Genomic DNA, 22652 nt, shown 5'->3' on the forward strand with positions numbered 1-22652 from the left:
CATCACATAACACCTCATGACATGACATGACATCACAGGACATCACTTGGCATCACACCACATCGCATCACATCAGATACTCAACTAGTTTTATGTCTCTTACCCCATTTATTGTAACCAGAATTTGGAGTCATCTTTGCAAAAGCAAGAATAACTGACTGTTATCCTGACAGATAGTGGCAGGCCCTTAGTATCTAGATTACTACAGCAACAGCAAGCACTCACCAGGAATTGACCGTGAACAAGTCAGCATTCCATGGCAGCAGAATGACACTTTCCAGGCCATCAATGAAGCTGAGCATGTGCAGGGAGCAGGCAAGTTGGGAATTTTGTGGGTCAGTGTTTCCTTGCTAGACTACCCTTTAATATCTCTTAACCAAGGCGGGACTTGCAAAAAAGCAACCCAACCTGTCAGCGTGCCTTAGGTATCAAGTAATTTCTTAAAAACATGCTCAATAAATCAGGATTAGGCTTCATTGGGTGTTCTCTGATTGGTGTAAACCATTCCATGATCATCTTAGGGCCGTACACCTTGAACATGGACTTATCACAGCAGTTGGAGGTGGGTAAGAGACCATACATGCATTGGTCAACAGGCAGCACTAACATTGGGGGTGGAGAAGAGATGACCAAACCTCTTAATTTTCATAGCCTCCAGCTAGCCGTCCTTCCTTTTATACATATTTGGACTTGTTTCTTAGCTGCCATTTGGGAAGACAATATGTCCTCGGCTTTATCCTCTTGGGCCAGCTTCTTAGCACTATCACGTATGAACAGCAGAGCTTCAGGGGTTGACTGGTGGTTAACTGCTAAAAGTAACAAGATATTTGTGTTGTTGTCTTGCTGTGTCAATTCACATGTTCCCTAAAATATTTTTCGCAAATTACAACTGGAACATGTACGAGTCAATACAGACTCTCTCCAATACATCTTTAGTAAATATTGCAAACATACCTGGTACCTCAAAATGCTGCATGTCATTTTCGGGTTCCGAGACGTTGTATGACAGCTTGATTGCAAAATTATGGTCATCTTCAGGAGTCTTTTTAATCTAAGATTTTAGTGGTTTGACGTTGCAAACTAAATTTACAGTAGATATATTTAAATGCACGTTAACCCCAGGAGAGACCAATAGTTTTCTTCCATTACTAACAACTTACTTTGAAAACGTCCGCAGGCATTACTTGTATTGCCGATGGGTGGATGAAAGGCATTAGGTCTTTCCTCAACGCTCTTACATCCTCTTTGCTCAAACCAGCTGTAGAGAAAATCAAAGGGTGAAGTTTTTCATTATTGACAGGTTTCCTAATTGTTCATGTTCTGTGTTACTGGCTACTGATCTTCATGCAACATGGCAGGCAAAACATAGACCGAAGACCTTGGGGGCTGTTTTAAGTACTAAGTACTTGGTACAGCAGTTGGCAATCTCACCACCTCACATTAGAGGGGATAGTAATGCAGATCAAAAATCAGCAAGCATTGGCAATGCCAATACATCTGGCTCGTGAATGGACTGAAAAGCCAAAACAAAAAAAACATGTAAGTTAATGACTGCCCTCCTCCCGTCTGTGCTGCTGCCAGAGAAAATCCTAACCTAACGCACTTTAATAGCATTACAATGTAATGTGTCTGATTCTGAAAGTTCAAGCTCAGGCATCCGGATAAATAAACAAAATGATCACAGCTGCATGAAGGATAAGCAATTTTTTGTGGAAGCACCCAACGTCTGCCTAATCAAAACATGTACTCCTGGCTCCCAACATGTGGGCGAAGCCAAAGCCCCTCTCCTGGTGGTTTTCACAAAATTGCCTAGCGACAGCTGTGCTGTTAGACCAGAGCATAAATACTGGTATGTTAGTAAGCTGCTAAGGATAATCATTCACACTCATGAAAAGGGTGTTTGACTGAAACTGGAGCAAAGGCCAATCTGGGCGATGACATTATACAAAAGGTATTAATCGCCCCTCACAAAGAATGCAGGGCTACTATTTGGACACTGAAGATAACTGTCTAAAATCGAAACCTTGTCTGCTGGAAATAGGAGATGAGAAATTGTCACTTACTAATATATTAATCATTCAAGAAAAATATACCTGGATTTATCTATCTTTTTAGGTCAAGCCTAGCGCAGCGCGCATGCGCTGAAATAGGAGATGACCTTTAGAAATTGGTCTGCTCTTTTCCACACACTCGTGCATGTGGCGGCATCCACCTTGTGGGAGCGAGCAGCAACGCGCAGGGGCCATCTGTTTTCAATTAGCGTGGCCACGTGCGCTTGTTGACATAAAAATACCAGTCGAGCGACACACTATGCTTAGCACAGATTTTAAGCGTTAGTGTTTTGAAGACGCACCCTTAATTACATTGGTGACGCTACAACACCCAGGATGCATTTTACTGTCACACAAAAGTCTGACCTCCGTGGCGTTTAAGCACCGTAGCGCGGTGTGCAGGAGATCACATGGCGTGATCCTTTTCTGCTGCCGCATATGAGTGATTACCTGAGTGGCCTCTCTGCATACCTCTCGTGCAAGCCCTGAGATCATCTCCCTGGCCCGGGCACACAGCTGGAAAGTGTTACCTTGATAGGATTTTAACACACGGAACAGCAGCCGCTCACTTGTGAGTTCATGCACTCCCGACACTTTGGTATGGTCATGAGTATTGGGACATTCAAATGGCGGGACTCTTAAAATAGCTGCAAATGTGGTTGGAATTTAGATTTCATGTAAAATAAGCAAAGGAGTCAGACGGTGGACGTCCTAGAGCTCGGAGCAACAGGAACAACTTGGAACTCTGCAGTTTGGAGATCTGTGATGGTGCAAGGCTGACCACAACACCTCGACCCCCCGCCTACTATCTCATCGAGACTGCATAGTCCTCTCTGGAGTTTCTTACAGTGCCAGTGCTCTCTGAGGTCGGTCCTCTGTACGCCTCGGTGTGGTGCTCAGAGAGCCCCCTTGTCCACCACGTACACCCCCTTTCTCACTCCATGTAACGCTCCAAAAACGTGCCTCTCCCGCCGCCCCCCTCCAAGGCCCAAGTGCCGCACAAGGCCAGCGCAGACAATGCAGGGCTGGCAGATGGGTGGGAAGGTTCCTGGGCTGGCGTCAGGCTGTCTGCTTGCTCCGGCCTCCTCCCTCGGCCCTTTCCTTTCTGTGTAGCTGCACGACACACAATCAGCCCATCACCCTCCATCCCTCGTGGTAGCAAAACATGTTGTACTTAATGCTGTCTTTGTTTTCCATGTTCTTTGTGTTCGTGGCTCTCGCGGTAGCAAAGCATGTTTTTGAGTCCTGCCTCTGCTAACCCTGCTAACTCTGTCCATGAGCAGAGGGACCCTCTCTGCCCATAACCCTGCAGATCCTCTTACCCTCCTAGGTTGGGCCACGTCTGCAGTCTCAGCAAAGAGGACAAGGCGCAGTGCATGGGCATGTGTCCGGCGCAGAGTGTCAGCATCTCACCGTGCCAGTGCAGAGAAGCAGGGTGACTGGCTGCCTTCAGCAGCTGGTGCAGGGTGACTGGTTGCCTTCAGTTGGCATCTTATCATGCCAGTGCATAGCAGCCAGTGACTGGCTGCCTTCTAGATGCTTTGGAGGCATATCAATTTAATATTGAAAAAAAGAGTACTCCAAATTTAGTTTGCTCAAACCATCTTGTAAATCAATGGCCATTGATTTCCCATTTAATCCAAAGATAACACATCACCTGAGTGCATGCATTAGTGCAGGAGGCCTGTTGCATGGTTCAAGTTACCACCTCCTGTTTGATGGACCAGGTTCCCGCCTTGGCTGGCACCCCTTGTCTTGCTGTCTTCCATGTCTCCTTCGCATCCACCACATCTCTGTCATTAATGCTCTTGCTTAATCCTTCTCATAGGGCATGCAGGGTGGAATTATTTTGGTCCTGCCGCTGATACATGAAATGTGACTGGCTGTTGAATGTACTTTCTGATGTTTGTAACCTCGCAGCTTGTCTGCTGCATGGCTAAACACTTATAAGATCCCAAAGGTGAGACCTATTGGCTATGCCAATGCTTGTTTCTTTCTTACATCTTGCACTCTGTGCCACTATTCTCCATCTCATCTGCGCCTCTGATCTTCCACCACTCTCTGCCCTAGCCCCCTCTCATCTGTGCCTTTGATCTCCCACCACTTTCTGCTCCTGTCCGACTCTCATCTGTGTCTTTGCTCTTCGTCCCCCTCTTATCAGTGCCGTTGATCTAGCACCACTCTCTGCCCCTGCTCCCCTCTCTCCTCTGTGCCTTTACTCTCCCCCCACTCTGTGTCCCTGGCCCCCCTCTCATCTGTGCCTTTGCTCTTCCACCACTCTGTGCCGCTGGTACCCCTCTCATCTGTACCTGGCGGCAAGGAGCGGATCGGTGTAGGTGTTGAAGTGTGGCGTGCCTTCTGGCGAATGTATGACTACGAAGGCCACATCCCTCCTTTGACCGAGTCTTTGGTATCCCCTAAAGCCTAGGATAATTGAATTGCACATATGAGTATCTCAGGTAGGACTCACTTGAGTTATGTCTTGGATGTACTCCCTCACACTAGCATGTAGGGTAATGTGGGACACCCGGTATTGTTGTAATAGGGATCCAACAGCCCTGATGAATGCCCCAGACCTAGTAGGCTATTGTATGGGCAAAAACATGTTGCATGTTGGCAGACTGTAAGATAGACTAGAGTCATCATTCTCTTAGGGTTCCAGCACTCGATATTTTTTAGTGTACCTCAGGTCCTCAATAATAAAGGTGATAACCAAGGTACCTATAGGTATTTTTAATTAAACTGGATGCCGACCTTGTCCTGAAAGTTTTATGTAAGAACTCTCTCCTACCGTCAAGTCTTCGCGGAGGTTGCGTTCCCCCAGTTAGTACCGCCTTACCAGGGTGGAGAGAGGATGCCTATGATGAAGCATGACACAATATTGTGTGTGAGGCTTCCTCTCCCATTAAGGATGATCTCCCTGGACTGAAAGGCTCTACCTGCAGTAGGCAGTATCTGCATCCAACCTTTGGGCTCCAGCTTGCTGTGTTGGTTAAGGCAACCTACTTCTTTTGTGGTTGAACCCCCTCTCATCTGTACATTTGCTCTCCCACCACTCTCTGCCCCTGCCCCTTCTCATCTGTGCCTTTGATTTTCCACCACTCTCTGCTCCTGGTCCCCTCTCGTCTGTGCCTTTTTACCTTCCACCACTCTCTGCCGTTGGTCCCTCTCTCATCTGTGGCTTTGATCTTCTACCACTCTCTGCTCTTGGCCTCCTCTCATCTGTGCCTTTGATCTTCCACCACTCTCTGCCCCTGGCCCCCCTCCCATCTGTGCCTTTGATCTTCCACCACTCTCTGCTCCTGGCCCCCTCTCATCTGAGCCTTTGATCTTCCACCACTCTCTGCTCCTGGCCCCCTCTCATCTGAGCCTTTGATCTTCCACCACTCTCTGCCCCTGGCCCCCCTCCCATCTGTGCCTTTGATCTTCCACCACTCTCTGCTCCTGGCCCCCTCTCATCTGAGCATTTGATCTTCCACCACTCTCTGCTCCTGGCCCCCTCTCATCTGTGCCTTTGACCTTCCACCTCTCTCTGCCCCTGGACCCCTCTCATCTGTGCCTTTGACCTTCCACCACTCTCTGCTCCTGTCCCCCTCTCATCTGTGCCTTTGATCTTCTACCACTCTCTGCTCCTGGCCCCCTCTCATCTGTGCCTTTGACCTTCCACCACTCTGTGCCCCTGGTCCCCCTCTCATCTCTGCCTATGATCTTCCACCACTCTCTGCTCCAGGACCACTCTCACGTATGCCTTTGCTCTTTCACCACTGGCCCCCCTCTCATCAGTGCATTTGCTCTGATCTTCCAAACTGAAAGAAAGAAAATAACATGTGGGTGTCTTCTATGACACAATGCATGAAGAAGCCAAATAAGGAGGTTATGTGCCCATAACAAGTACTATAAACCCATGACAGAAGAAGTGGCAAGACTAAGTCCAAGTTCAATGACAAAATGACAGAATGTGCTAATGGCTTCCAATCCATCATGGTGTGAATGTGTGTGTGGCCACATGCATAATGATTGTCAAAGAATCAAAGGATTTTAAGGAATCTTTGTATTGACTGCATAATCACAAATCGTCCACTGTTCCCAGTCAATAGTTAATAGGTGGGAGTTCTCCATAAGTTACTATCAAATTAATGGAAGATGTTATCATGGAAAAGACAGATGAGGAGTTGTAAATAATAAGTACTTCATCCTAATAGATCTACCCTTAATAAGTGACTCAGTGCCTAATTTGTAAAAGAAAAAGTGCTGGGCCCAATGTTTTGCTCCGAAGCCTACGGCTGGGGCAATTGAATGTCGGAGTGCGGAATGCCAAGACTGTAGTCTTGATTTCACCTCAAGCATCGTTAATCAGCTACCAGAGAATCCCTGGCCCTTTGCCTCACTCCCACAGGTTCCTTCCAATAGTCATGATTTTTCCGTCTTTCTTTTCCTACTTTTTTCCCCTCTATTTTTTCCCTCCCTCTTTCTGGGTCAAAGTCTGATGAGGAAAAATAAGTCCTCAACAATGAGCGCCAGTGAGCCCCACCTGCAACCCCCGGCTCAAATTAAGCACTGGCAACATTCTCTGATTTCAAAGCAGCAGCAGGTTCAGAACAGCAACTGGTTTGCAAACCAAGAATAATTTTGATCCAAAACTGATGGATGAGCCTGCTATGGTGCAAAAATTTCCCTTTAGTAGTATTCACAGAATAGTGTCGTCATTGTAAATCCTACTAAAATGACTGCAAATGCAGGGATGGAGGTCTGCATGAAAGACCCACCCTTCACCCACTCACATCCACAGGATACCAACTGTTTTATTTCAGCACCTGTTCCTAAAACATATAGGATACCAGTGCAAAATGGTAATAAGCTTAAATAAGTGCAGTAAAATTGTATCCGTTTAAGAATAGAAGGATACATAATGGCAAAAAAGCTATTTAGAAACTTAAAGCATTCGGGGCCAGATGTACGACCCTTACATTTTGTGACTCGCAAATTGCGTCGCTTTGCGACTCTCAATTTGTGACTTGCAAAATGCAATGTACATCAGTGTCACAGACACTGTTAGTGATACCAAATGGGGTAGCAAATTGCATGCCTCATCAATATTCATGAGGCAAGCGCAATTTGCGACCCATTGTGAAAGGCTAGCACTCCCAGGGATGGTGGCCTGCTGGGGTCAGCAGACCACCATATCTGGGACTGCTTTTTAAATAAAGCATTTTTTTTTTTTAATGCAGACTTTGTTTCTTAAAGGAAAACAGGATGCACTAAAAAGAAAACATATGGACCACTGCCTGCTCTTAAAAAATGTTTTCTCACACACTCACAAAGGAGAAGGGGCGTTTGTGGGTGGTTTACCACCAACTTGAAGAGGGTGGTAAACTGCGAGTGTTTTGCGGCCGCAAATGCGGTTGCAAAACAATAGTACAATGGAGTGAGTCTCGCTATTAGGAAGGGACGCCCCTTCCTAATAGCGAGAGTTGCAAAGGCTTTTTTTCAAGCCAGTGACTCGCAAAATAGCGTTTGTAGATGCCATTACCCTTTTTTGCGGTCGCAAACGGGCCGATCTCCCGTTTGCGAGTGAAAAAAAGGGTCGTACATCTGGCCCTTGGAGTTAATCAGATGTTAAAGCAATAGCCAACCACTAATTGTGGGCAAGAATGGGTCAGTATTCATAAAATTTGCATCACATGTTTTGTGTGGATTTTAGCCAACATCAATTTGTATGTTAGGGCATTTTTACTGTAACATATACCAGTAAGGCAAAAACTACAAGTCCCAGCATGCAAACTGCAATTGACTGAAAAGTCACAATCACTGAAATTACCACATGACATGTGGCTACTTAAGAGTCTTGGCAGTTTGCTCTTATCAACACACTGAGTTTTATAAGCTGAGATCACTACTCAAAATGCTTGATTACACTTCATTGTTATGGAAAACCCATACACTAGTCCTTTTAAGAGCAGTAGGACCATGTCTGTCCATGGTCTACAAATTGTTAAAAGCTTCCGCTCTGCTATTGATCACCTTCTCTGTCTGGCCTCAGCATTTTAATTCATCCCCATCCCACATCATTTTAAGTCTGTGCAAGTGCATCCCTTCCGTGTTTCAGTCATGGATATTGAGAATGGTGTATTTAACTCAGTTTATTCGAAATCTTGAGTCAGTCCTAGAGGCCCGAAACAAGGAAAGGACTAGTGTAATCATTTCAATAGGTTTCAGCACATGGAGAAGGACATGGTTGGCATATAATAAAATTGCATCCATCATTCCATCACCAGATTTGAATCTGGTAATTTGGGCCGAAAACCTAATCCAGAACTCAAGTGGTTCTATACATGAAGCAACTATGAGTGGAGGGAGTGGGCATCCCTGCTGCATCTTCTTCTCCAAGTCAACTCAGATGAAAGCACACCATTTACCATAATGGTTGCAGTCAGATCCCATTTTCGGAAATTATAACTGAATCCAGAACACCTCAATACCTAGGAGAGGTAGGACCAATCAATCAAGTCAAATGCCTTTTTGGTGTCTAAGGAGAGAATTGGAAGTGGTTCCTTCAAGGTGCCTAATTTATTAAGCTAGTTGTGGAGTCATAAGAGATTCATTCAGGTAGACCAAATCCAGACTGAGTTTTGTGGCTGAGTGTTGTTCAGAGCCCTGGAAGTCTTGTTGTTAGTATCTTAGCTAGGATTTTAGTCTCTATGTTGAGGAGCGAGATCAAGGAGCACTCCTCTTTAGGTTTACCCTATTTATGGATCGCAGTGATAACCATGTGTGTGAGGTCCTTCTGCAGCTTCTCCATGCCTGGGATTTTCTGAACATATTGAGCAGCTCGTAGCTCAGTCGTGATGGCAGCTGTTTTGACAGCTCCACTGGAAATCCTTTCAGTCGGAGTTTTGCTGCTTTGTAGTCGTTAAATATGTTTGGTCACTTCTTCTAACATGATTACTTCTTCAAGCCAACAAAATCTTCACTTTTAAGAACTACAGCCTAAATAATGTCTGCATCATGTAATTTGAATATTTGTTCTTGGATCTCCATTAGAGAATGATGCTACATGAGAGAATGGTGCAGTGAACTCATTCAGAGAAACGTCAAGGTTTTTGGCACATGCAGAAAAATGTCACATCTGACTGTGGAATTCAATAATAACGAATGTGTGCATTACATTTAAATATTACACTAGCCTTGAAACACATTTAGGAGGAGTCTGACATAGAACAGTAAGTGAGCGTACCCTACATTTGTAACCCTTACCTGCTATTATACCAATGTCATATAAAATTGAACTGTTCCAACTTTCAGACTTCCCAAATACTCTTTCTGCTTTCTTCTTAAATTCTCTCAGAACAGACATACCACATGGCAATGAACCGATCCTTGCAACCACCACACTGTAAAAAACAAGAACAAAATGTTACTGGATTTCTTTTTTACCCGTCTGGTTCTCAATAATCCAAGTACTGATCCAGAGATAACCGCAACAATGGAACCATCTCAAAAGTACTATCTTCAACCTACAATGACATTTCATTTCTTTCCCTACCTACAAAAACTAGGAAACTCCTTTTTTATATCCAGTTGTACTTTGGACCCCAGTGGACTACTAAACCATATTCGTGAAAGTCACAAAAAAGCTACAGATTAAAAGGATCGGGCCAGTGCCATGCTTTAATCCTTCTCTCTCTCTCTCTCTCTCTCTCTCTCCCTCTCTCTCTCTCTCTCAATGATCTACTTACTCCTTTTGGGTATAAAAGGGGGTTGTGCTTTCAGATCCTTTAAAGGTGTACCCCAAAGGATACTTTAAATCCTTACCTCTTTAAAATGTTCACAATGACCAATTAGTGAGCCCCAATGTTCCTCAACCTAACTAATTCTTCAGGACATAGCTAATACCATTCACAACCTCATAGCCAAATAACTGGATATCAACTCTGTGCAGATGACACCGACATTCATTGACTGCCTCTCAGATATGAATGACAAGAGTGGATGACACAAAATTGCAACTGTATAAATGGGGCAAAATGGAAGTCCTAAGTCGTGTCTCTGGGTTTTCTCCAGTGACACATTTTCAAAAGTCTATCACTAGGTGTGCCAGCCCAACTCCATCAAACTCTGAGGGTCCTTTTTGACTCAGAGCTTTGGTTCACTACACCAGTCATCACAGTGACCAGGAGAGTGTCCATTCACATCTGTTGCCGTTGTTGTGTTCTACCTTTACTGCATCACTTTCAATATACTAGTGGCCTTGTCATGCAGTGACTACTGTAATGAAATATTTCTTCAAAGTTTACATTTCAAAGAGCTAAAACGAATGCCTCAAGCCTCACTGCTGGTCTTACATAGAGGTCTTTTGCGTGTGAGTAAGGGAGAGTTATAGTACAGGTTCCCAGGTGTGTCCACTGACAAATGCATTGTTGACAATTCTTGTGGCATGAATCCTTTAGAATGAAAACCTATAGGCATGGGAACTGTGTAGAGTATAAAGGCTTGAGGTCTGAATCATCGCAAAAAAATACCAACACACTGCCTCTCAGAGGCACTACTTAGTGGTGGTAATTGTGGTGTGGATCCAAAGCCCCTCAAACATCTTCCTTCCTGGCTACCATTTATTTGAGATAGAAAATGAATCATGAAAGGGCTCATTAGCCGTCATAGATATTAATTTTGGTTTTTAATATGTAGGTATGAAGATCCTCCCAGGTGAACATTAGTCATCTTGTACCTCTAGATTGATTGATTATCGCCCATACTGAAAGACAGGGCTTGTTATATAGAGCACCGAACCCACCCTGCACAGATTTGAAACTATATGAAGGGAGAATTAGGGTATTGAACAGTTATATACTGAAACACTCTTTTGCTCTGCCAGAACCGTCTCTCCGCACTTCTAGATGAAGATTTTCAAGTTTCATTCCCTTCAGCCGAAAAATCGATCACCATGAAAACACAATGAAAACATATCAAAACTACAACTGACTTAACCTTTAGTTCATTGTTTTATTTGCACTTAACATTAAGAACATTTTTGTTGATTGCAATTTTTAGAACAAAACATAGTTTATCATTGACAAAGTGGCCACATCCAAATGTGTATCTTCCTGTGCACAGTTGAATCATGCAATATTCCTTTTCAGTAATGTTGCTTGATTTTTAATGTGTGGGTGAACATTGTGTCCGTCATAGAAATTTTTGTCCAATGAGAATTCATTGTAACACAATATTTCTAACAAAAAGAAACAAACTTCATATACATTATTTAGCAAGTCGCCCAATGTTCAATATCAAGAAATATTTAACATCAACTCTATTGTAATACATACTATTCATATTCTGCCCACTCATAAATACAAGCAAATAGACCACTTTTAAATAAAGGCGTGTCCTATTTGACACCTGAAAAGCATATGGTAGCAGTAGACGGTTTCTACCTGAATTCTGATGTCTTGATTGAAGATATCTCTTTGAAGTCAATCGCACACAAATTGGTTCCCAATCCCACCAAATCAATGCTTTTTAGGTCACTCACTGATTTGCGGGAGTCTTTTAGAAACCCTCTAAAAATGGCTTTAGCCTGAAAAAATTACAAAGGTTTATTAAAAAAATATTTTTCCTAATACAACTTTTCTCAAACAGGGTTTATTTTCAAATGGCATTTTCTATTCAATATTTAATTATCTGATGTTAACATTTGTCACTGTTAATTATCAAAATTACAGTTCTATACAATATCACACTATTCTCAAATGCAGGGGCATGAATTTATTGCAAATGAAGCTTGGGAAGGAATCAGAAATAACTAAAAAATATTGAGAAGTGTTATTTTCCATTTTCAAATACTTAATCTAAATGTAATATTAATTTCCTCATAATCTTTTTTCCTTCTCTGGCTCAGGACTTGCCACTTACATTACACAAAGATCTCGGTCACATTCTTGAAATCTACCTACTGTATAAGGCTAAGTAAGCATAATTAAAAGAAATACAACACTGATTTGCAATAGTATCACAAAACACCTCCCTGAACTCATGGACTATTTCACATTATACTAACTTCTGGTTGAATGTAAGTATAAAATTTGAAGAATCTCAATTCACAAGTTACAAATATCACGTGTGCATTTCAAATTAGACCCTGCTGCTCAAGTAAAAACTGTGCAAGTTTTACTTGAATGATGGAAGTTTCAATCTTCCAAAATATTAATAGCTAGTACCAGTAAGCTTTGATCCAAGAGTAGATTGTTTTTTATATGAATGGCTTGGTAAATTTGAAAAATAATATAACTTATCCTTAGCATATATAATTTAGGGCTTTAGCATCCCCAAAACATTTATGAGCAAAATATTGAGTCTAAAACTTAAAACTTCTCAGGGAAATGTCTGTAGTGAAACATTTTGGGGTAATAGGCTCAAAAGTCAAATGTTCATATTTAATCTTTTTGTTTTACTTTACTGTGCGTTCTTTAAAGAGCCATATAACATTTCACATACATCTAATACCTTTAAACCAAAACAGATAGAGTACAATGTATAAATAAATTAAAGTTGTTAATGAATTTTAACTCAAGAAGAGCAAAAGTCTCAGCCACTGCTAATGAATCTGTGCCTATTGTTTTATATTCTTGCTGAGCCACAACACAAATGGAGCAAATATATAGTAAGCAGTGATATCCTCACCCTAAAAGGGACTGTGAAGCCTGACCTGCTTGGACACATACCCTCAATAACAGAACACAAACAACCTCAGACTTGTTTAAATAGTTGTTGAACCTCTTATGTGAGGTGTAACATGAGTCCTATTACAGAGTGAGATAATGACAGGACTTGCCAGTCCCAGGTAGGCTACATACTGAGAAGAAGGAAATGGTGATGTGTGGACTAGCCACATTCCCGCTCATCTTTTTTGTTCATCTGTACAAAGGGGGAGTGGATAATACTTGTGTGGATATGGCTAGTTACCATTTGTAATGGCATATCCAAGGTTAACCTAATTGAATGGGATGCACTCTGAGTAATAACCAGTCATTTAAAATATTGCATGTAGATGCTTGAAATCTTCTGGTGTCTCATGAAGCTATTAATGACACACTAACTATATGGATGGGACTGTAAACGACAATCTTGAAAACAGTAGCAAATCTTTCTTATGATGTACTCTCTTCAATTATGCAGGTAATAAAATAAGTTTTTCTTGAAATACTACACCATGTCACATATTTCTACATAGTGGATGCTGCATGTTATGTCCAATATTGTTTCCTCACTATGCAATTTATGCCCATAAGCCTACTTTAAACACTTCTGTTTTTTATCTCACCCTTTTCTGCGTCCTGTTGTGGAAACAGAAATTGTCTCTTCTCATTCTTTTTCAGCTCCTTGTGTCTACCCAATTACCGGCCCTCAAATGGTATAAATTGAGTGGCTTGTACCAGATGGTCTTTGCACAGGATGAATACAATTTCAACCAATCTCTAAGGCAATCCCTCATTTCCAGTCACGTTGGAACCCAAAGTCAGTATTCAATTTTAAAGATGGAATTTCAGACATTGTGAAATGGACTTTCCAGGGGTTGTGTTCAAATTTTACACAGAATTATTGGCAGAACTCACTGTACTGGACACTTTCCTATCCCGCCGTCTATGCTCTGTACATTTGTCCTGCACCCAACATTTTCTCTAGAACTTAATCAGATCCTCACCCTATGAGAACGAATATCTAATTCAGATTCAAGACACTTGCTCGAATATTTAGTAAGGGCTTACACTGCCCTTGAATCACGCAAGGCGATGCAAGGAAATTCAAGCCCTTAGTCAGATTTACTAAGCTACACAGAGCCATCTTGCGTGGTTCGTACATTTAGAGTAACGCAAGGCAGCGCATGTTGCTGTCTTGCCTTACTTTGGATTGAGGAGGCATGCTATGGGTGGTGAGTGGGCATTCCCATTCATCCACCCATGGATTTTGGTGCATTCCCATATTTCTTAAGAATAGTAAACCTGGGAATGTGTCAAAATCCTTCGCCACACCTACAGAGGCGTCACAAAAAGAAGTATGTTTATTTCTCTTCAATATTTCCTCTTTCTTCCTTCTGAAGCACACGCAGAAACAGGGAAATGCCTCCAGAGATTGTTTTTAGGCACAAAAACAATCCTGCCTGTAACAGAGGCACCCTTGCACCATGGCCCAATGGTGCCTGTGTTGGTGCTAGGCAGCTCTCAGTGAGCAGGCGCAGAGAGAGAGCAAGAACGTGCCACATCTTAGTAAAAATAATGGTGCATTCCTGCTCTCTGCATTTGACGCGGGGCAGCACGTTATCTTGCTGCCTTGCTCCAAATGTTAGTAACTCTGGCCCTTAGTCTCTTGACTTTAGAGTTCCATTCAGTTGGAAAGTGAGAAGGGTGGTGTGACAATCAAGGCTAGGTGGGATTGAGACCGGGATTCGTGATCACGGATAATCAGTGAAAAATTCTGCTGTGCCCAAAGTGGACAAATATCCTTGAATTGCAGGTACAGCTAAGTTCATTGTAAATTACTGCACAAGATCTATTACACCCCTGTTAGTGTGGCGTAGTCGCTTAAAGGACAACACAAGATGTTGTCGCTGCCAAGATACAGATGCTGGGTTTCTCCATCTAGTCTGATCCTCTCCAGCTATAGTAGTCTAGTGAGCTGAAGAATTGACGACTTGTCTTCTGTGATTAGGCTGACCACTTGTCCCGCTCTGTTGATGGTTCTTGTGGGTATGTGTTCGATGGCCAAACTGCACTATGCAAATACACTGCAATTCAACGTATTGCAAAGCCGCACATGAGTTATCGTGGACCTAAAATGCCAAGGCTGTATCAAATTCTGGCAAGGCAGAGTCTACCTTTTATCGTTCGGAAGTCAGGAAAATCACTGCCCATAAATTGGATAATAACAAGTTTTAGTTACAGTGATTAAAAACTGCCGCACTCAGCTCCAAAGTGCTCTATAAGAGCCGCAGCCTGTATAAGACTTTACACAGGGCATGCAGCAGTGCTGGCTGCCACATTCACATCAGAAGCCTGGTGGAGTTTCCAAACTGCCCCTTGAAGTATAGGGGAGATTCAAATCCCCAGAGTAGAAGCTACGAGGATACACAGAAATGTACAGAAAAGTTTACTTGTGGCTTCTTGCCTCTCTATGAAATGGGGGGAACATAAACACATAAACAATATTACTTTATACTGACACTGAGTATTTGTTTTTTTCCCTCCTTCAGGTTAGATTAGATAGTCTGCCCTCCACCACCTGGCAGGAGCAGCCATTTTGGTACTTTACTCTGCAGTGCAGTTTTAACTTTGTAATCAGTTTCACAAAAAGTCCACACGTCATGAACAATCAATTATTTCGATCGCATTCCACAAACATTGTCAGTTATTTTATATTTCAGCACAAAGTGATTTATTCAGTTTAAACGCAAAATTTCTATTTGACCCAAACTGAAAATGCAACCACTGCCTCATGCTTCAGAACTGGTTTGCTCTCCAGACACAGCCTTGGTGTAGAGATGCCCCTCACAGCAGGGCGGTTTCCAGCCTGGGGTGCCCAAACAGAGGCACAAAAGATGTGAGGGCTCTGCACTGAAGTGTGATCAAAGTAGACAAAAGGTTTGGCCTCACCAAAGAAGGGCCTCCTTCAACCTGTTAGCTTCACCCCCTCCACATCCATAGCAGCTATAAAAGGGCAGTGCTTTGGGAAGGCTAATCAGCCATTTGCTAAAATGTCTTAATTGAATTTGTAAAGGAAGCCATTTCACCATCCCACACTCACATGGGTGTCTGCATCTCCAGCTTTCCAGCCACTTGCATGCAGACAATACAATTCCACTGTCTGGGAAGCTGCCTCACCTTTCATCTTGCGTGGATGCAAAACAGAGGCATTCAAATGGATTCCACTCTGATTTATAATTATTACTGTGAGTGAAACCTGAGAATGAACATCAAAATAAATCCCCTGCAGCATTGGCAGAATTTGCAAGTGGTAGGGCGTAAATAAATTTGGGGAGTATGAATGTAATTTATAAAGAACGTATTGAAGATGTACCTTCATATTCATTAAATAAAATCTTCCAGCTAATCTGGTAATATATATTGAATTCTGCATTAAGCTTTGCTACATAAATGCCTTTCTTTTCTTCATGACTGCTTCAGTATGTGGGTCTATTCTCAGCCAGGCAGATAATTGACACCTTGTGAATTCTTCTTAGGCCACAATTATATGCAATACTATGGAGCTGCTATGACAGGAATTCAGCACCTAGTCACAGCCTGATGTAGACATATAGGTATAGTTTGCTAAACTGAGGAGCTTCCGTCTAAACACTTGTAAAAGTAAGTGCAATGGCAGTGATGTATCCAGGAGACGCGCTGCTTAAGAGAACAGCGATCCCTATACTAAATCGGTGTCGTCCTTTGACAAACATATATTTAAGCAAACAAAAGCTGTTCAACTTCTTTCAGAAAACATAAGAACGAGCAATTCAGTAGCTAAACAAAAGCATCTTATTTGTTATGAGTTAAAGCTGACATAACACTGTTTTCTGTTATTTAAGCTGCATGCATGAGTCATGTATCACTATATGAAACCCACAACAACCTTATTACAGATTAATTTAAACCATCTATACATGCAGGCATAGTAGCTCAGTAAGTTAAATATTTGCTGCTAACATTTGTGTTTAATTAGCTGGTAACCTGTTCGAATCCATGCAGGACAAACTCATTCTTCCGATCTCGTTAGTTTGAGTATGTTTAAATTAGGTAATGGCCAGGCCTAGCAGGATAAATAACGTAGCAGAGCTTGAGGCGGTATAGAAATAAAAAGCACATATTATAGCAAGATATACTGGCACCTGAAGATGGGGGAGGATGAAAAACATAGAATACTGGAAAAGCCCGTGCTGGGAGGCTTTTTAGAGAAACACCAAGAGGTCTCTCTGAATCCACGACGCTGTGTCCTGTTAGCAGGAAGTGCAGTCTGCTTTCCTTACTGCATGGAAAGGAGGCCTTTTATCACTTCCCAACAGCCTACACGTAGATATGTAACATGCATATAGTACGTGCATAGAAGACATTTTATCTAGAAGTTCACATAATGACGCATTTTCCTCAGAAAAGTGTAATCCGTTTATCGCTGGTGTATACCGATAAAGACGTCAAACATGTCTGTCTGGAAAGTTAACTCGTAACAAAATAACTTCTTGGGGCTGCACTACCGAGGTGCCACACAACATTTTATGCCCATGCGCCGGGTGCGACTGTTGCTGGCCGAGACTGGATAACCCGTTTCCGAAATAAGTAAACATATTTAGGAAAATTAAACTAAAATAAAACTCCCCATCCCACCCCGCCTCAGGGGTCCCGACTCCTGCCGTCCCTCGTTTACGTCGCAAGCACCTTGGTTATCCTCCATTGCCTGAAAGTCTGCTGTATGGTGATGGCGGCCTTGAACTCCTTCCAGATCATGAGCGTGGTGGTGATGGTGCGCATGGTCATGCGCCTCGGGAACCTCAGCGATGTTTCATTGATGCGTGCGTTTGTACAGCTCCCTCCAGGTTGCGGTTTCTTTCACGCCCCCCACAATGACAATGCTAAGCGGTTCGAGAATGTCGAGGCAGTGCAACTTCTTGTTGAATGCAGTCGCGGCCGGTGGACTCAAGAGTCATGATGCCGCCAGATGAAACTTAACACTGGAGCCAATCACAACGCTGCAATGGCAGCGTTGTGATCGGTGAGGTGCAGGGGAGAGCGCCCCAGCCGCGCCATTTTCTCCTGGATAAAGTATAAGGGAGAATGGGCGGTCATGCTCGAGAGCAGGGGGGGAGTGGCTTACCCACTGTTGTGGATACTGACTGTTTGGTCGGCTCCAGGGGCCGACCAAACAGTCAGTACCCACAACAGTGGGTAAGCCACTCCCCCCTGCCCTCGAGCAGGACCGCCCCCCAACCCGGAACTTCTGCTTTCTCGCAGTGCGAGAAGCAGGAACATAAAATGGTAGTTTTTACCATTTTATGTTTCTGCTTCTCGCACTGCGAGAAAGCAGTAAGGCGACGCCCAAACGCCCCTATGGAGGAGCCGCCACTGGAATCTGCTTTTCAATATGTATATTATTTCCCATGTATTTCCTCACACCGCTATGATCTTGAAGTTACTGTTTTCTCTGAGTGCAGCCTAAAGCTCTTGCTATTTCTCAACATATGAGTCAATCCATTATTTTTTTTCTCCAGTTTTATATAGCGCAAACTCGACCCGAAGGCATCAGAGTGCTTTACATGAGCACCACATGCATTACAGACGGTCACATTTGTTTTTCAGGTAACAAGGAGATTAAGTGATATGGCTAGAACCACAAGATGCTTGAGCGTCCTGCCAAAACTTGAACCTTCTTCTCCAGCTTCAAGGTTGGCTGCTCTAGCTGTTATGCCACATCCTCTCCCTTTCCCTTTCAATCCTTGTGATGATCAACTGACCTGGCTGGATCAGTGGTCAAGCGGTAGCCTAGCAGTGGAGAGATGGTTTACCTGTTTCTAGTGCCTATCAAAAATACCACAATCTCGCCCACAAGAGCGAGTAGCATTTCAACGAAGCCATAGTTGTTGCTTATTTATCTTATGCAATTGGCAAAGCCAATAGTCCTGGCTTGTTGTAGTTTTAATGTTACTTATTGTGTTATATATCTGGATGAATGGACAGAAGCAGCAAAATACCAATGGGGCAGCACACTATGCTAAACACAGATTTTTAGCTTAAGTGTTTTAAGCCACGGTCTGAATTACTGCTGCCACGCGACTATGAGAGACCCCCCCAGTTTTTTCATCCCACTTAAAGCCCTGGGTAGATGGTCTTCTACCAGGGTTTCAAAGGTGATGCTCTTTGCTGAAGATGACAGGAAAATAGACATGCAGATTTTATATGGAACCATTTGTAAGACACATCATTTTAGAGAAGCATTTTTACCTGGTCTGTTGTCCATTCGGTTTGTTGACTTAGCGCGACTGCAGTATCTACGGAACTTAAATCTAGTTCTTCAATTTCACTGCCGTTTAGGGCCGAAGCAATGCGTCCAAGGGAAACAATGTGGTAACTTTTCCAGGTTGCCATTGCGCCCCAAACCTTTCAAAGAGAGCGGCATACAAAGCAATTAATTATGTAGCATTCATACAAAGTGAATAAATAAACCATTATTTTTCAGGGTCAAATACAGATGAGAATGCATATAGTTGCAACCAAACGAGCATGCTTTCATGCACTTGGCTTGCTCCGCAAGGTCTTTCACTTCCTTCCACCTTCTACACGAAAAACTCTGGTATACGTATACGCTCTAGTACTCAGTCGTCTGGATATCAGCAATGCTTTGCTGATCTCTGCCAAGGAATCCTCCCTGAACAGTTTACAGGTGGTCCAGAACACAGCAGCCCTCCTGGTAGCCAGTGCACCCTACCGAGCTCCCTCTCTCCCCCTTCTCCACACACTTCACTGGTTGCCCATACGCAAAAGAATTCAATTCAAAATCTCCTGTATGGTGTTCAAAGGCCTAAACCAGATGGGACCAACATATCTGGCGGACAAACTAGTCAGACACACACCATCACGTACCCTCCGCTCAAAAGGAAAAGGCCTTCTCACTGTTCCACGTATAAAACAAACCAGACTAGGAGGCAAAGCGTTCTCCTACCTAGCCCCTCAACTCTGGAACCAACTACCTTTGGACAGTCGCCTTTGCACTAACTATCTGATCTTTAGGAAAAAACTAAAAACTTCACTTTTCTAGCACTTAAGTCATCACCTTTATATGTCTAAAGCGCGGAGATACCCCATCCGGGGTGATTCAAGCGCTCTACAAATGACATAAATAAATAAAATAAATAAATGCATACTCTGGCAGGCATTAGCGCATCAGTCCGAACAACTATGACACTATCTGCATTCTTCTCTGCTGTGCTGTAGTCGTTTTACATATTATCTTCTTCTAGAATGTCTGTAGAAGGTATATCAAGTTCAAGCTGGATTTTTATGTTATGTTATGTTATGTTAATTAAACTTTTAGAGCGCACTGTTACCCTGGGGTGTCCTGGCGTCAGCTTCATGATCAAGACCGACTTATGGCCAAATTGCAAAAGAGGAAGGTTTTTAGGGCCTTTCTGATTAGTAACTATTTTGCGTTATTTTTTTTTTAATGCACAGCATTGTGATGACAATACTCTGCAGTAAAGTACAGGATGAAATCCAAATATAGTGCATGGAAGCCTCCCATCCCATTCTAAAAGCCTGTCTCTAATTTTCTTATCAAAGTCTAGATGTGACATCCTTAGTCGCCTGTAATAAAGAAATGACATAGCGGCTCAAGTGTTTACATTATTAAAGTTGAGTTCTGATGCCATTGTACCTCCTAGCAGAGCCTGCCAGAGCAAGCAGCCAAGGCGCATGACTGGTCACAGTTGCAGCTTAAGCAACGGAAGGAGAGATTGCTTTCCCTTCTTCTGATGTCTTTTTCTAAGAAAAAGAGGGGTCAGCAGAAACGAGATATCCTTGCAACATGTTTCTTTTTTCCGCATAGATCATTACATGAATTATATAATCTCTATGTGTCTCCACACATTTTGATCCACCTTGTCTATTTAATCTGATTAAAATTCAATTGTTTCTAATAAAACTTTGCAACAAATTAATAGCTGTTTTTTTTAGTATATTTATTTTGCACTACAAATTCAATTTTCATTCTTCATTTCTGCAAACAGAACTCTTTCATATGAAAGAGCAGGGAACCAAAGGTTTAAGCAGTTTGTGGGAATGGTTATAGTGTGGCTATGTATTATAAAGAATACAATACTGTTTGCTGTACATTGAAAGGATATTGCTAAGGTTATTGCAAGTCACCTCCAGCCTCCTTCCTCTATATCATCATGGAACTCCTCTGTGACTTGCAATATCTATATAATGTATGGTAGAGGGAACTTTTCTCATAATGAGGCCAAACAAAACAAATGTCTGATAAATCTACCAAGATATCCTGAAAGACCTCACTCTCTAGTGTGCACAACCAAACCAGGGCCGGACTGGAAACGCAAACAGGCCCTGGCAATTGAGTTGGACTGGCTACAGGTTGACCAGGGAGGGGCCACGTGGAAAATACTGCAGCTGCTTTTGTTAAAGGGGGCGTAAAATGGCCCTGGTAACAAAAAAAGGTCTCCCAGTGGTCCAAACCGGCCCCCACCCCGGCGGCCCACCGGCAAAACGCCGGGGGGCTGCTACAGCTGGTCCGGCCCTGGTTGTTTCCCAACTGCCTTCTACCATGCACTTTCCAAAACTGCCACTTAGTGTCCTCTACAGAAACGGGTGCTTGTACTGACTCACTCAGCGGTCATCTCTTAACCGTAGCTATCTGTGGGAAGTGGAATCATGCACAGGAAACCACAAGGAATCATTGCTAACTGTCCATAATTAACCACTGTTGGTAATGGCTCACTTACTAGAAAAATGCAGCCTGGTCCAGGAGAGAACATGTGAATACTGGAAAAGATTGAGTCAACAGAAGCACACCATCCTTTCATGGCCATGTAGTGAGCAGAGACCTATCAGGCCACAGCAGCATCAGACGTCTGCTCTTCATTCACCAGAAGACTGAGTACGGCTCAGTCAGACTCTACCATCACTAGTTACATTGTAGTGTTTCTGCTCCCATAGCACTCTCAAAAGCTGTATGGCATCCAAAGTGGACATGGCACTAGAAACTTCAATTTCTGCTTCTTTTAGTCCATATATTTAGTCTACACACAACAGGACATCATTTAAGAAAATATTGTCTCTCAAGGTGAAAAACACAGAGTGTAACTAAATGCATATTAAACAATAGTAAAACCTGTGCAGAAGAGAGTGAATCAATAATCATGTTTCATATAGTGAAAATCTGACATCAGGGAGCAATTGAGAGATTTGCATTGATTTTGTGTCATTGTAGCAGGAGTATCTGAAGGGGTCCTCAAGTTAGAATTGCGTGGTGTGTGGGATCTGGCAGAGACCAAATTATAAAAGGCAGGATGCATTAGAAAGAGGATTGAGACATGCACTTTGGAGACTATTAGCTAGCTCACTAAAGATGTCAAACACGGGACCACACAGGTTAAAGCCAAGCCAAATTTAGGAGCCTATCTACCTGACGAAGCGACATAACAAATTGAAATGGGACTAACTATCATAGAGCATATCCTTAACATCTATCATAGCTCTGCCCATCTACTCAAATTACTATTAGATGTACATGGAAATAAATTGGTTAGCCAAGAATCCTACAATTGTTTGTGATTAAGTGAAAAAGATGGGATTGGAATCCATCTCTCCAGGTCCCATAGTAAGCAACTTTGGTAATATACAACTTCTCTTCCAGACTATCTTTACCAAACCTTCTGGCACACAGCACAATACTTTCCCAAAACTTGAAGAAATAAGTGTATTTAGCAGCAGATACACAAGGGCATTTAACAGTATATATCCATTATGTTCCAATTTAATAATATTGACCTCCCATTTGACACAGAAAGGTAGAGTAGTGTGGAGAAATAGAGAGAAAGAGAGACAACAT

General features: G+C 42.8%; 1 protein-coding gene across 1 annotated transcript in view; it reads right to left on the minus strand.

The window, feature by feature from the left end:
- The window catches only part of OTOA (otoancorin), a 222115-nt gene that overhangs the window by 14715 nt on the left and 184748 nt on the right, over positions 1-22652 (minus strand). Inside the window, exons 19-22 of the mRNA XM_085631332.1 lie at positions 19031-19186; positions 11483-11625; positions 9306-9442; positions 1161-1258 (exon numbers count right to left, since the gene is read on the minus strand). Of these exons, the coding sequence (XP_085487458.1) occupies positions 1161-1258; positions 9306-9442; positions 11483-11625; positions 19031-19186 (534 nt within the window). The remainder of the gene's footprint in view (positions 1-1160; positions 1259-9305; positions 9443-11482; positions 11626-19030; positions 19187-22652) is intronic.

The sequence above is a fragment of the Triturus cristatus genome, chromosome 10 (genome assembly GCF_964204655.1).
Source record: "Triturus cristatus chromosome 10, aTriCri1.1, whole genome shotgun sequence".
NCBI lineage: Eukaryota > Metazoa > Chordata > Amphibia > Caudata > Salamandridae > Triturus > Triturus cristatus.